This window comes from Echiichthys vipera (genome assembly GCF_963691815.1).
Source record: "Echiichthys vipera genome assembly, chromosome: 10".
Taxonomy (NCBI): domain Eukaryota; kingdom Metazoa; phylum Chordata; class Actinopteri; order Perciformes; family Trachinidae; genus Echiichthys; species Echiichthys vipera.
Window position 1 is genome coordinate 24,819,810 of NC_139835.1, and position 15,450 is coordinate 24,835,259.

Sequence of the window (15,450 nt, forward strand, 5' to 3'; positions counted from 1 at the left end):
ACCCATGACGAGTATGTACCCCCGTCTGTTCAGTGGAACTGATCTTGGACCGCCTGGTTGAAGTGAGCCCAGGTATTGATTCTTGGTCGACACCTTGGTTTGTAAAAAGCTTCAATTTCACCAAATTCTTTTTGATGAAATTCCCGGATTCAGACTAAACTATTAATGTGAAAATGCCGTAAAAGATGCAAAAAAGCGAGAGGATGGAAGATTACGTGAAGTGAAAAAGTGAAATGTTTGATATTTCAAAATATTCAAAAGCAGTTTTAACCGTCTGTATTTTGTGAATGCAGACAGTTAAAACAGCTGCCACCCTCTAATCCTCTGATCTATTCAGTACAAATGCACATCACACAGAGACATTTTTTAAAATATTTTAATAAATGAGTTTGTTTTCCTTTATGTGAAGTTGTTCTGCACTGGAGAGTCTCACTGCTTATCAACACTTTTCTATTAAAATGAAGGATTTTCTATTTAAGCAACAGTTTGTATTTGTTTTTTGGAATCATGATCACAGCGGTTACTCTAACAAAATCTGCATTATCTCAATAAAAAAGAAGCTTAAAAGAGCTTTGAAATAAAAACAGCTGTGTTTTATGCAAATATAAAATGGACAATCAGGGCTCCTTCGGTGTGGTTCTGCTAATCTGTACAGAGAGTTCTGTACTTACAAACACTTGAATACACTCAAGACTCAGCTAATGGAAAATAAACTTTACTCTGTTAATTATGTTTTGCTCACGTGTCTCTAGTTTGAATAACAGATTAACTTTGTTCTGTGCGGCAGAATCGGAAACTGGACATGGAAAAATTCAAATTAACACAAATTAAAGTCAGGTCAAAAATGGTCGTTAAAATATAGTAAAATGTAAACATGAATTTGAATAAAAAGCAGTCTTTATCCTCATCAATCCGTTGTAGAAATGATAAACGTATATAAAGCACAGGTAGTTCGGAGTTAAAGGTAACTTACACAAGTTACCCTATAGGTTATTAAAGCTGCATTAATCAAAACCAAAAAAAATCAATGAATGCAGCTTTTACGCACACGTTATTTGGAATGAAGCTTCTACGTTAGTTCACATCGGCTTGGAAAGGCGCCATGTTGGGTCCCAACAGAAACTCACTCTGCAGCGTCCTCTGCTGGACTCAGATGCAGCTGCAGGAGACGCTCGACTCTACCTCGTGCACCTCCTCCCCGTACAGAGTGATGAGCCGCGGGTGGACCCTGAACGCACCACGTACACAGACAAACACTTGAATGCACTTTAATATGACATACAGTGTTTATGTAATATTTATGTATAACTCTTGGTTAAATAATTACACATCTTATTGATTACTTTTTAGTTTATTCTATAGCTTCAATGGATAGATAGAAATTTGAAGATGACACCTTGGACGTGCTCGGAAATTGTGGCATTTTAAAGACCAAGCCAACAATTGTTGTCAGGTTAATCAATAATTAAATCGATGATTAGCTTCAGCCTGGTTTCACTCAGTAAGATGATACACCTTTTATAACATTTGTGATTATTATAAGGGTATTTATACCTGACGAGCACTTCGTTGGCTATTTCCACCAGCTCTCCGTCGATGTTCCACGGGAAAACGGCTCCCTCTGATTGGATGATGGGTGAGGTTTTAGACTCGCCCTCTTCCTCACTCTCCTCCTCCGACCAGCCAATTAGAGAGCGTGGGCGGATCCTCACCGCTGACACGGCGTGCGTTTCCACGAAAGAGAAGCTGAACTGCAGGGGACAATCACACAGTAAGACCGAGAGAGAGAGAGCAGAGTGTCCCTGTGTTCTAGTACTCGCACTACCAGATTATTTAGTATGCTAGAAAAATGATCAAGAATGTCCCAATACTGAGTTTGACAAAAATACCAGGATGTCCTTCAACATCTGATCACATTTTGTATTTTTGTCCATTCTCACACAATCCTTTGCACAACATATGAGCAAGAGGGTCAAAAATATGAAGTAGTATACCCCAACAGTACGCATACTGTATTCAACAGTATGTACTTTCTAAAGGCAGCTGCAATACGTACTAAAAGTCTTGTTTTGTTGTGATTTGGAAGTGTGTGTGTGTGTTTGTGCCCTCACAGGTCAAAGGTTAAGGCTTGTTAAGATCCTCCTTAAGCAGCTAGATTATCTGGAGGAGTGACTGGGTTTCTTCCTGTTGACCGTCCTCTGCTGTCTCTTCTGAAGCACCATGAAGCTCCAACAGGGGGCAGCAGAGACCAACAGACGGACGGACGGACAGACTGTCTCTCTGTCCTGTCTGTGTTTCCTCCTCAGGTTCGATCTTTTTTCTTTTAGAATAAAGATGAGGTTGAAGAACACATTTGGCTCTTTTTTTGTCTTAAGTACAGAACTTAAGTACAAATTTGAGGTATCTGTACTTTTTAATTGTCAATTAAGATTTTGCGTATAGAATATGTGAAGAACTTTGCAAAAACTTGAACTATCGAGAAAGTGGTTTTGTTTTGTTTTGCTATTTTCACAGCGGATTCATTGTTGAGGTAATTCTTCATGCCAAACAGGTCATGGCTTCTTAAATAAGACATTTTCCTGCCTTTCTTTGTCTTAAATCACAATAAACTGAATAATTTTTAAGATTTTGGGCTCTTGGTCAGAAAAACAAAACAAAAAACAGTCACTTTTTATTGCCGATTTCTCACAGTTCATCATTTGATTTACACTCAGAGGAGTAATACAAAAAAAAGTATTTCTTCCTTTCGATATTCCAAGTGCATCTTCCTAATAATCTTACTTTCACGTCAGTAACATTTTCAATGCAGGACTTTTACTTGTAATAGTTTTCTGTATTATCTGTACTTTTACTTCCTCCACCACTTCAGTGACTATTAACTTGGAAGATACCCACACAATATTGGCCTATCACAGAATTAGGGTATCTATTGGTGTGGGTCTTTATGTTTTACATTATGTGCCAATATGAAAACCTTTTTATCAGAATACATAATGCATAAAATGAAGATTGTGGTGATTTAGAAATTATAGCATATAGCTATTTATTTAATTTTTTATTTCACTTCATTTAAATGAACAGCAATTAACTGATGCTGAACATGATGTTTGTTCTGCCATTTATTTTATTTTCTCAGTGTCATTTCTACAATTGCTTGACAGTGTCATACATTGTATAATAATGTTAAATGATCTTTATAAGATTTGAAAGCAGCCTTCTGAACCTTTCAGAAGCATATCTGTGCATAGGAAAGGTCTATTTTCATTTCAGCTCAAACATTTTCTATATCAGCAGCAGTATCGGTAAACGGGGAATTCTAAAAACATCGGTCTCGGTCTAAAAAAGTCCACATTGTTCGGGCCATGACCACTTGATAAATATAAAATGTGTCAGACGTGTTCAAGCGCAGAGAAGTAGAGTCGATGTTTTCTGACTTTGATTTTTAGATCACGCTGCTGAAAACTCTGGTTCACTTAGTTTTTCACACACGTCATCATCAGGGCCGACTCAGGTGAGGTTCACGTCCACGGTGGGATTCAAACCGGGGTTGTCATGGTTACATGTCAGCTCCATGTCGTCCTCCTCCATCAGGACGGAGGTTAACTGGATGTAGGTCAGTGAGTAAACAGCCTGTTTATATATACACGCTGTCCGTATATTTAGTAAGTGGGTTAGTGTGCAGTCTCTCGGGCCGGGCCGTGCTAAACCAGGCTAATCTACTCACTAACTAGTTTATTTATTTTCTCTGTGAGAGGCGGAGCTGTTATGATGGCGAGGTGAAGAGTTAGATAACACGACCCACATTGGACATGGGTTTAGATCACCTGCTCTATTTTGGATCTGGTGTCAAACAAGGTAACAGCTTCTCATTTTCGGCCCATTGTCGACGGTAAAAATGTAAAGTTCATGAGCTCTCGTGTCAGATATTGTCTCTGAGCGAAAAGGAACATCTCTTTGACACTGCTGTATGACAAACGTTTTTTTTACACAAAACAGGAACCAACAGAGTGGTTACTCTTCTAACTAAGGATAATTTCCATTATTTATTAACCTCTTAATATATTTTTAGTAATCGATTAGTTGTCTGGTCCATAAAATGTCACAAAATAGAGAAAAATGTGGATCAGTGTTTCCCAAAGCCCAAGATGACGTCCTCAAATAACTTGTTTCCTCAAAGATATTCAGTTTACAGTCATAGAGGAGGAATGAAACCAGACAATATTCACATTTGAGAAGTTGAAATCAGAGAATTTTGACTCGTTTCTTAATGAATCACACAAAATCATTAATGGATTATCAAAAAAGTTGCGGATTAATTTAATAGTTGAAGATTAATCGACTTATTGTTGCAGCTCTACACCTCATGTCAGTTTAAACCTGCAAAAACATTTTTTTTGGAAACGGTTGCTTATTTACACACCCAGCTGTTCTTCAATCTTCCAGTTTTACTTTTGTTAATATCCAAACTTTTTAATCGATCAACTTCATCGCTGTGAGTCAGGACCTTCAGTATATGGAGTAAGTAGCTGGTGAAGTACAGTAGGCTACAGCTTTTAATTGAATATGTCCGATACCTTCATTTAATTTATGTGCTTTTGTGTTCTCAGCCAGATAAAGGTGAGTTATTTGAGTTGGAGTTCTTTAAGTGTCTACTGTAGATATTTTAATCCTAAACAACATAGAGGAATTAACTACCAGTATAGTTTCCATTTTGTTTTGAAAGTAAAGACTGAGAGGATGTTTGATTGGCAGCTGCTCTCACCTGTCCACTAGAGCTGCTGTATCTCTTCAGGTGTTTGATGAACTCTGACCTGGAGGTGTTCCCTACTGCGATCAACGCTGCGCTGCCATTTGCCAAACTGTCAAGAGGACAGGAAGTGGAGGAATGGGTTCAGTACATAGACGGTTCATCAGCAGAAACATGATGAATTAAACCTGCAGTGTGGTGCGTTCAAGGTCACGACACGGAGCCGGACTAACTGCTTGTCATGTACCTGGTGTTGGGAGCCAGTCCTTGAGGTGCGTGTGGACTCAGACAGGGGATGGACATGATGCTGATGCTCAGATACAAGCCCTGATTGGTCGTCCAAGACTCCTCCCCTTCTGTGCCGACCAATCACAGAAAGAAAGAAATGGTTAAACAGAGATCAATATCTAAAACAGCTTTGATCTCCTGTCCAGAGAAGTGCTGGTCTCACCTGACTCTGGGTCCTGGTCCTGGTCCTGGTCTCTGAGAAAGAGGAGATCAAGCTTAGTTTTGAAACATGACGACACCTGCGTTTATTCTGAGGAAAATCCATAGGAGACACTTAAATTCATAAAGACAACATTTCTCTACTGCATTGAAGTCTTTCTGACCTGTTTGACTTCTTCGCTGGTAGAAAAGACAGCTGACAGTCTTCTGGTCTGAGGGAGACGGAAGAGAAGAAGAAAGGAGAAACCACAATAAGAGTTCTGTGAGGCTGTGGTAGCCTACTTGGGCACAGTGGTGCTAAATGCTAACATTAGCATACTAACAATGGGATCATCCATATGTTCCCTGGGTCGTATGTTCCCTGGTTGCATAAGGTTTTGGCATGAAATGCAGTGCCCAAGATGAGCACCACGGGGAGCATGGGGCACCACGGGGACTTTGTCATTAAAACACTTTAAAAGCCTCAGGGTTAGAGGGGAAGGGTGAGGGTCTACACAAGCCTATTTGCCACGAAATTTTGCACTGATTGTGGAAAAAATAACAGAACGGACAACAGGGGACCCTTCCTGTGAAAGCAGGAAATATCAGACCATTTTTACCTACTTTATATGTAAAGTGTCTTGAGATAACTTTTGTTATGATTTGGCACTGTAAATAAAATTGAATTGAAACTGACCTGAATTGAATCAATTGATTGTTGCAATTGTAATTGGCACAGGGCGCATGAATGTCCGAAACAACTGGACATCCGTACAAAATACCAAATTTCATGGCAATCCATCCAACATGCCGCTAGCATGGCCGACAATGTACTTTTGGAATTATGGACAATAGCCATTATCACTATTTTGTCTCAGAGGGCTTTAAAATCTGAACATATGACCAATCTGAACATGGGACACTAAAGAAATCAATCTAAATTCAACTTACTCTGTATAACTTGGAAGTTGTGTGTATTTGTGTTTGTTACCTCAGCCTAGCTAGCGTCTTCACAAGAGCGTACTCTCGTCGCCGGGACGACGGCATCCACCTCTTTTTCTCAGCCCGTGCTAAGCACTGCCCACCGAAGCCAAACATGGCGGAGAAACCAAAACACACCAACTGACCGAGAGACGAGAAACTGCACATGTCCACCTGCTGCTGGTGACCTACACACACACACACACACACACACACACACACACACACACACACACACACACACACACACACACACACGCACACACACACACACAGAAAGGGATGAGTTAAATACCAATGAATTATGTTTATTATGAATATTTATCTCACACACACACACACACACACACACACACACACACACACACGCACACGCACACGCACACACACACACACACAAATGCACACACACACACACACCCTGTAAGAAGGCCAAGTGGTCGTATGGTGAGAAGCTCATTAATATTCATGAAGCAGCACAAATATGGGCAACAGAAAGAGGTCAGGAGTGTGTGTGTGTGTGTGTGTGTGTGTGTGTGTGTGTGTGTGTGTGTGTGTGTGTGTGTGTGTGTGTGTGTGTGTGTGTGTGTTTGTTGCATTTATAGTAGCTTTAATATAAATGTGTCTCTCAGTGAAGGTAAAGATTTAAATAAAATGTGACTTTGTTAATGATTTCCAAAGCAGAAAGATGATTCTCATCTTTGGGTGAAATTCTCCTTTCAATGCTGTGATTTGACGGTTTCTTCCGTTAAACCAACAGAAACAACATGAGACTTTATATTACTAAAGAAAAAGATCATTCAGTTGAACTTCTACTAAAATGTATTTTACTGTATTTTTCCACAGCTTGTAAACGCAGCACAAACAATATGAAAGTAACCATAATGAAAATATAATCAACGTTTTCGACCTGACAATTCAATAAGATGCCACATACACACACGCACACGCACACACACGCACACACACACACACACACACACACACACACACACACACACACACACACACACACACACACACACACACACACACACACACACACACACACACACACACACACACACACACACACACACACACACACACACACACACACACACTCTCTCTCTCTCCATGCCATCTGGCTACATACCTGCTGTAACCTACTGAACTGCTGTCTGCCCACCTGTCTGTCTGTCTGACTGACTGCCTGTCTGTCTCTCTGGATAGAATCTGATTTCCTCTCCATATGGCATGTTGTCAGTGTGTGTGTTTGTGTGTGTGTGTGTGTGTTAGTGTGCGAGAGAGAGAGAAAAAGAGAGAGAGACAGAGACAGAGACAGAGAGATAAAGTGATGTTCAGTCTCACAGTCAGTGAATCGATGGGATCAGACCAGCACTTCTTAAAAGTGTAACCTATATATATTTTGGCCTACAGGTAATAAATATTCTCGAGAGGACTTGATATATAAACAACAAAAAAACTGAATTTGTCGACAGGTTTTATTTCATACAGGCATCTCTATTTGTTAACCCTATCTAGTGACTTCATGGACTTTCCGCCGGTTACCTGGTAACTGCTTACAGCCAAGAGAGAAGCATCTTTCACACTAGCCTTTTTGAGGCTTATGTGCCTTTATTACGCCCCGCCGGCTGTGTGATGTGCACAGAGATGGAACGGGGGAAAATCTGTTGCACCTCGAGGTAGTCACATAGCCGCAACAGCACCGGCGGTACGACACACAGTAGTGATGCGCAAGTTGACCCACAGACAAAGCGTTCAGGTATGTTCATCTTGGTTGTTTCATAGACAAGTCTGAAGGCACCTGGTGTCCGTGGGAACAGCTTCATGCCTGGGAACTTTAACTGTTTTCTATTGTTCAGGAATTAGACTTATATGTGCCACTGAATACTCCCATCTGTCTCTCTCACACACACACACACACACACATACACACACACACACACACACACACACACACACACACACACACACACACACACACACACACACACACACACACACACACACACACACACACACACTCAACTTTTAATTAGTGTTAATGAACCACCATCTCACCACAGCCTACTCATTCATTCATTCATTCAAACACAGCAGCCTGCTCTGCTGTCAGCTAATTGGTCGGCTTGGTTGACCTGACAGGTGAAGGGGCGGGGCTACAGTGAGCAGAGTAAACCTGTGATTTAAGAGTGAAACTGATCCTGCTGTTAGACATCTGTCCGTCTGCCGTCTCCAGAGTCCAGTCACACCGTCTTTCGGTGTGTTTGTTTGTTCTCAGTTTGAGTGAACATCAGCCAATCACAGCAAAGCTTAAAAGAACACAAGCTTCTGATTGGCTCACTGTGAGCTGCTTGAAGCAAATTAAATTAGCTCAATGATGAGGGGGAGAATATAGATCTGAAACAGGTAGAACCCACCCTGGACAATGTATCTCGAGAAAGCAGCACCCATCAAGAACGATTATAAGATAGACCTAGAGCAGGTAGAACCCATTTAGTGAAATGACTATAGATCTAAACTAAGTAGACCTTACCTGGAATGGTGTGGCAGTAGCTATAGAACAAGTCAGTACGACGTGGCTATAAATTTAGAACAGGAAGACCCCAAAAAAGACCATTTATTATTAAATATTTTATGGTCATTGTTGTAACGACAGATACAGAACAGGTAGAACCCACAAAGGACCATGTAATAGTAAATATTTTATGGTCACTGCTGTACCGACAAACCTAGAACAGGTAGAACCTACCTAGGACGATGTGCAGGGCGGCAGTGACCGGATCTCTGACTCCATGAACCGAACATGAAACCACGTCTGTAGAACCTGTAAAGATGAACACAAAGACAGCTGACGTGGTGAATAATGGGGAGATGTGTGTGTTTCAGGACAGTGTTTGGTCTACAGTGTGTGGATCTACATGAGGGGGCGTCATCTCTCTCTCACCAGCAGGAATGATCCCAAGTGGCAGCGTTTGTGTCACTGGTTTCTCCGGAGAATCCGCATCCAGCTGAGCTCTGAGGACCAGAGCGTGACACAGCTCCGCCACCGAACCGTCCCCGCCAACACACACCACCCTGACACGCAGGTAGAGTCAAACATGAAGAACTTTACTTGTTGTCATCCAGGTCAAAATAAAACTCTCCTTTGGACTTTTATTTTGAAGTTGATGTCATTTTTCACTGATCTTAACTTCTGAAATCCAGTGACAGTGAACACTCATGAAAGTGCTTTATTTTTGGCTTCTTGAACAGGTATCCTCACGTTCATGGTCATCCAGCAGGGGGCAACAGGGTCACTGCTGAGTATTTCCTTACTGACAATAGCACTGACCAGAGCTGGGTAAGCCTCAATACTTTAGTAGTAGAGTAGCCAAAACTGTGAGGTACATAACGCTGGAACTGAATGTCACATTCACAGTTTTATTTAAACGTCCTAATCTTAAAAAATAAACAAAGAGATGTGACTAATGAAGGCTGTTTTTTATTTATACAAAAAAAATATGTTTGTCATATTAAATAAGGTATCAATTAAGTATTGCTTTGACATTGGGAAATATTGTGGAGATGATATTCAGCTGTAAATGACTTTAACTTCACAATAAAAGTTCAGTGATGAAAAAAACAGTGTGTCCAATACACATACACACACACACACACACACAGACACACTCCCTGAAGACGAATGAGGATAAAATGAGTCGTTGGGACAGACAGAAGCAGGACGCTTTTATCATAAATTAGCTCACAGATACTTCAAGCTACTTATAATGATATAATATATTCTTTATTATATATCAGTACACTTCAAACTGTTCTAAGAAATCTTACGTATACATTTAACTTCCAGATTAATGACAAACAACACTACATGCTACCATGCCAGCTGTGCAGACATTGTCCCCTTGTAGGACACTGATTTTATTCCCCATGTTTTTAAATCATGTATTGTGCTTTTGTCTGTAATAATTATATTAATTGACTGATTTAATTTCAGGTCTCCACTCATAAGTAAAAAAAACAAAAAAATGCATTAGCACTGAAAGCAAACTAAATTGAAAAGGGATTATACAAAGAGAAAAGTTTACAGTTCTGGCCAGTGAACATGACGTGAGGTTTTTTGAATTAATATGAATATAATTATTATTAGTAGTATTAGTAGTAGTAGTAAGTAAGAGTTAATAGTGTCAGTCATAACTCGGCTATTTGACAGATCTGTCCATGTTTTCAGGAGCTCATTAAAAAGTGAGAAGGCTCATCTTCAGATTCTGTGTTTCCAGTAAATGTGAAGTAAACAGACCCCCTACCCCCCCTCCTCCTGTGTATGGGATTACCTGAAGCTCCGGTCACCACGGTGACAGCCAGCCTAATTGGCAAATGTAGGTTTCAACCAAATCCTCACCAGAGCAGCCTCACACACACACACACACACACACACACACTCAGCAGCTAGCTTAGCAACGCTGGGCTAATCTTCTTTAAGCACATTAAGCTTTATGAGGGCTGAGCAAAAAAGCGGCTTACACACACACACACACACACACACACACACACACACACACACACACACACCATCACAGATAGCGATGATGAGAGTTTAATGAGTGTTTTTGTTTTTGTAGTTGTTGTATTATTTATCTCAGTAGCATAAAATATTATTTGAACTTTTATTCGGGAGGTGAGCTCAATTGGAAGTGGGCATTTGTGTGTGTGTGTGTGTGTGTGTGTGTGTGTGTGTGTGTGTGTGTGTGTGTGTGTGTGTGTGTGTGTGTGTGTGTGTGTGTGTGTGTGTGTGTGTGTGTGTGTGTGTGTGTAATCAGTCTGGGTCAGTGTGTTTTAGTGTCAGCCTCTGATTGTAAACTGCTGCTTTATTATCTGGTTTAGTTCAGCCTGTTAAGAAAGGATGATGTCACAGTTTGACAACTTAAAACTTTTATTTAAATTAAAGGGAGCTTCATACAACTTGTGTTTTAATTTCATGTTTTTGTAGAATGTCAGAAATAATAACGTTGGTATTGGATTCAGGGAAGATTACAGCAACTTCAGAAAAAGGAAAATAGAATTAGAAAAATGGAAATTATATCTGCTTTAGTGTACGTCCAACTAAAATCAAAGATCTATTGCTTGAAAAACTTTAATGAATTTAGACAAAGCTTGGCACATATAGCAACAGTAACTAAGGCTAGGGCTTAGAGAGCTGTCTACAGGACAATGTATGCCAAAAAAGCTGCCCCATTTTCCCGGGGAAAATACCTTCTCCAAATCTCATTAACGCTACTGTGCCACTGCACATAAATAAATATCATCTTAATATAACTAATAACTAATTTTTGAAATCTAATTTCATGCTTTCCACTGTGAAAGTTTGCTTACAATCTTTTCCAACATCACATATATAATACCTTGATGTGTACGATAAGGTGGACTATCCCAGGATAGTGTCATATACAAAACACACAAGACACGAAACACATTCATTCACCCTGCATCTCACATGTGAATTCGTGACAGCCCACCTTCCACAAAAACAACACACACACTCACCAGCTATGTCCATATTGTCCGCCTGAGTGCCCCTTCTTTCCTCAGCCATGCTACAATTTTTTTTACTAGATAAACTTTTAAACTGCGAATGTTTCTTGCTAAAATACTTTTTTGCCCTAAATCTGCAACTTTAAATCTAATTTTATTGTACTGAGTGCAGAAGATCGAGTGCACTACTAAAGACGACTAAATAACCCTATCTACTTACATTAAATAACATCAGATTATTATAATAAACACCATTTTATGCTTTCTTTTCTGCAACAAATTAATGCTGCATTAATGGTAATTAAGGAGGAAATCAGTGACATAATTAAAGCCAAGTAATTTAAAATCAAAGGGGGGAGAGAGACGAGAGATGAGAGACGACTAACCCATCATATTCATCCAGCTTGCATTCCTTCATCACTGAGAGAGCATGACCCTTCCTCTCTGTCACTGGAGGGAGAAAAACAGATGGACGGACAGACAGACAGAGAGAGAGAGAGACAGGAGGAGAGAGGGGGAACAGAGAAAGGGAAACAGATGGAGAGACATTGAGATGGACAGAGATAAAGTGTTCATGTATGTGTGTGGTCACGTGTACGCATGTGTGTGTGTTCGACCGCTGCCAAAAAAAGTGGGACAACGGATATCACACCATCTGCTGAGAGGAGGAGAGGATATGAGGAGGACCAAAGAAGGAAAGGAGGAGATGAAGAGAGGAGACAAGGAGATGAAACAATTAGAGGAGATGAGAGGAAAAGGAAAGAGAAGAGAGAGGAGGTGAAGATACAAGAAAGAGGGGACAAGGAAAAAACAGGAGATACAGAGTGGAGACAAGTAGAAGAGAATAAACAAGAGGAGATAAGGAGAAAAGAGGAGATAAATAGTGTAGAGAAGGAGAAGAAACAAGAGGAGAGCAGAAGATATGATGAGCAGAAAAGAGGAGAGGAAACGAGAGAAGAGAGAAGATAAGGAGAGGAGTAGAAAGGAGAGATGAGCAGGAGAAAAAAGATGAGACAAGGAGATGAAACAAGGATAGGAGATGAAATGAGACAGGAAACTAGATAAGGAGAGGAGCAGAAAGGAGAAAATATGAGGAGGAGGGAAAGGCTGGAGAAAAGAGGAGGAAAGTGAGGGAGACAAGGGAGGAGAGGAGCAGGTTGTCTCCCTATCACAACAGATGGGCTAAGCTCCGCCCCCTGTATCAGGTTACCTAGCGACCAGAGACTGCCATTAACGCTGACCTTTGGACCTCCTCTGCACACACACACACACAAACACACACACACACACACACACACACACACACACACACAGACAGACACACACACACACACACACACACATTTCATGTCATCTTCTCTAATATCAATAAATAAGGAGGCACAGTTCAAATTATTAAAACCTGCAACAGTTCTGCACATTAAAACATAGACATTACCCACTGTCAGTTTGAGGTATAATAATAATAATAATCACTATATTTGTTGTAAAGATGGTCAATAGATAAATAAACACTTGGGTAAACTGACCGGTGATGTCAGTGCGGACGTCAGCCATCTTGAAGAGCGGAGCCACGTGTTCTCTGTAGATGTGAACGGCCTCCTTCTTGTGGCTGCTGGGGTTGATGAACACCTTCAGATACCTAGGACGAGTGCTCGACCCTGTACACACGCACACAGACACACACACATGAGCATGTGTGAAGACAGTCCGTCCAGTTGTCTGTAGTCTTTATATTTTTAAAAACGGTTTATTTTGGGTTAAATTGTACATGTTTCAGATACCAGTATACATACAATACACAGTTTATTCTGTATGTATAGGAGTGTGTATGTGTGTGATGTGTATGTATATATCTAAATGTGTGTGTGTGTTCTTCAATGCACTCTTCGTTGTAATGTTTTTGTGTTGATGGTCTTCATTGTAGTGTGTCTTTATATAATTTCATTCAATTCAATTCAATTCAATTTTATTTATAGTGCCAAATCATAACAAAAGTTATCTCAGGACACTTTACAGGGTAGGTAAAGACCACACTCTATGACTTACTTGTGATATACATAGACCCAACAATTCTCCCTGTAGAGTACGGTGAGTACGAAAACCTTCCCTTTAACAGACAGGAACGTGGGACAGACGCAGCTCGTCAACCAAATCACTGTTCAATCAAATCATTTCTTGATATTCGTTTTGTTTTTTACTGGATGTTAGGAGCCCTTTTGAAAACGAGAAGGTTCATCTCAAGGGGTTTACCCTAATGAATAAATGTGTACAAATTCATGTTCCCCAGAGGATGATTCCTAATGTATTTGTTGATTCTACAGACTTTCCCTCTAGTGCCCCATTACTTTTCACTTATCCACTGATTTTACCCAACATCTTCTAGATGGAGGATTGTACAGGCATTCATGGTTCCCAGATGATGTATCCTCTTAACTTTAGCAAACATTTCACTTTTTATCTTTCAACCATCATCAGGTCAAATGTATCCAAAACTTTGGTTTATGACCAAATACCTGCAAGACTATTGACATTCTCATCAGCTTCTGTTGCACTTTGTGTTAAGAGCTGATTAGCAAAGCGTCAAAGTGTACATTTATCCACAATATGCAATACATATAGTCCTAAAATCCACAACCGAGTGGGACAATACAAGTGGTGTCCATGTCCACTACTTTCAGTTAACAATGTCATTATTAACGTTGTGTGACTCTACACAAAATGTTGATAATTAAGTGTTCAAAATCTCATTATACTGCTCCAATACCCATACCTGGGTTTGCAAATCGGTCGGTACCCGATACAGATCCGATGCCATTGTTGAATTCATAAACTGTACACCTCACCATGGGGAAGAGATCAGAGGCACCAGGCTTGACTTAACTTGTTAGCAGCTCTAAGGTAATATTTTATGAATCACAAGGAAAAATGTTGAGCAGCAGTTGTAGTACAATGTAGGAAAGACTGCAAATATAAAAAATATCAATAAACACATCCAAAAAAGTCCAGAACATACACAATACCAAAAAATAGAAACAGGGTTAACTGTGAGGATCTTAAGTCGATCTGCTGCTGATTACTGAACTGATTTGCCTACTATTTCTAATGTATTTACGTCTTTTATCAATTAGCACTTTTTAATTTAAATAATTTTTTATGAATTTTAATGTCTTTAACTTGTTTGTGATTATAATTTCATTGTTTAGCCAATAAAATGTTAAAAAGTAGTCAAAAATGCCCAACTGAGTTTGCCAGAATTTTTTGGGATCCAGCTTCTCAAATATTAGGATTTGCTGCTTTTCTTTATTTTATATCAACTGAATAGCTTTAGGTTTTGGACTGTTGTTTAGTCCCTTTTGTTTTTATAAATAATTTAAAAGAAAATTAGTAAAAATCTGGATGTAAATTGCACTTCTGAAGAGTAGACACCTGTATACCGTTCTAACATGGAGGAGGCCTGTTTGATGGAAAATATTGCATCATCGCCATCACTGGTGGACAGTTTGAGTGTGTGTGTGTCTAGTTTGGAGTTGATACCATGTAACCACACACACACACACACACACACACACACACACACACTCACACACACACTCACACACACACACACACACACACACACCCCTGACCCCCTGTACAGCTCATCATTAGGCAGATTTAGAGACCGCATTATAAATCCCCGTAGACTAGCACAGATCAATACACACACACATACACACACAGACCAGCTCCATTATCCAGATCATTACTATAATCTGCTC

At 40.0% G+C, this 15,450-nt stretch overlaps 1 protein-coding gene across 1 annotated transcript in view; it reads right to left on the reverse strand.

The window, feature by feature from the left end:
• Positions 1 to 1,149: 1,149 nt before the first annotated feature.
• cerkl (CERK like autophagy regulator) overlaps positions 1,150 to 15,450 on the reverse strand; it is a gene marked incomplete at both ends in the record, with an annotated part of 29,990 nt that continues 15,689 nt past the window's right edge. Inside the window, 11 exons of the mRNA XM_083922321.1 lie at positions 1,150 to 1,228; positions 1,555 to 1,751; positions 4,763 to 4,859; positions 4,995 to 5,103; positions 5,199 to 5,230; positions 5,359 to 5,406; positions 6,165 to 6,342; positions 8,910 to 8,984; positions 9,105 to 9,235; positions 12,076 to 12,139; positions 13,219 to 13,350. Of these exons, the coding sequence (XP_083778447.1) occupies positions 1,150 to 1,228; positions 1,555 to 1,751; positions 4,763 to 4,859; positions 4,995 to 5,103; positions 5,199 to 5,230; positions 5,359 to 5,406; positions 6,165 to 6,342; positions 8,910 to 8,984; positions 9,105 to 9,235; positions 12,076 to 12,139; positions 13,219 to 13,350 (1,142 nt within the window). The remainder of the gene's footprint in view (positions 1,229 to 1,554; positions 1,752 to 4,762; positions 4,860 to 4,994; positions 5,104 to 5,198; positions 5,231 to 5,358; positions 5,407 to 6,164; positions 6,343 to 8,909; positions 8,985 to 9,104; positions 9,236 to 12,075; positions 12,140 to 13,218; positions 13,351 to 15,450) is intronic.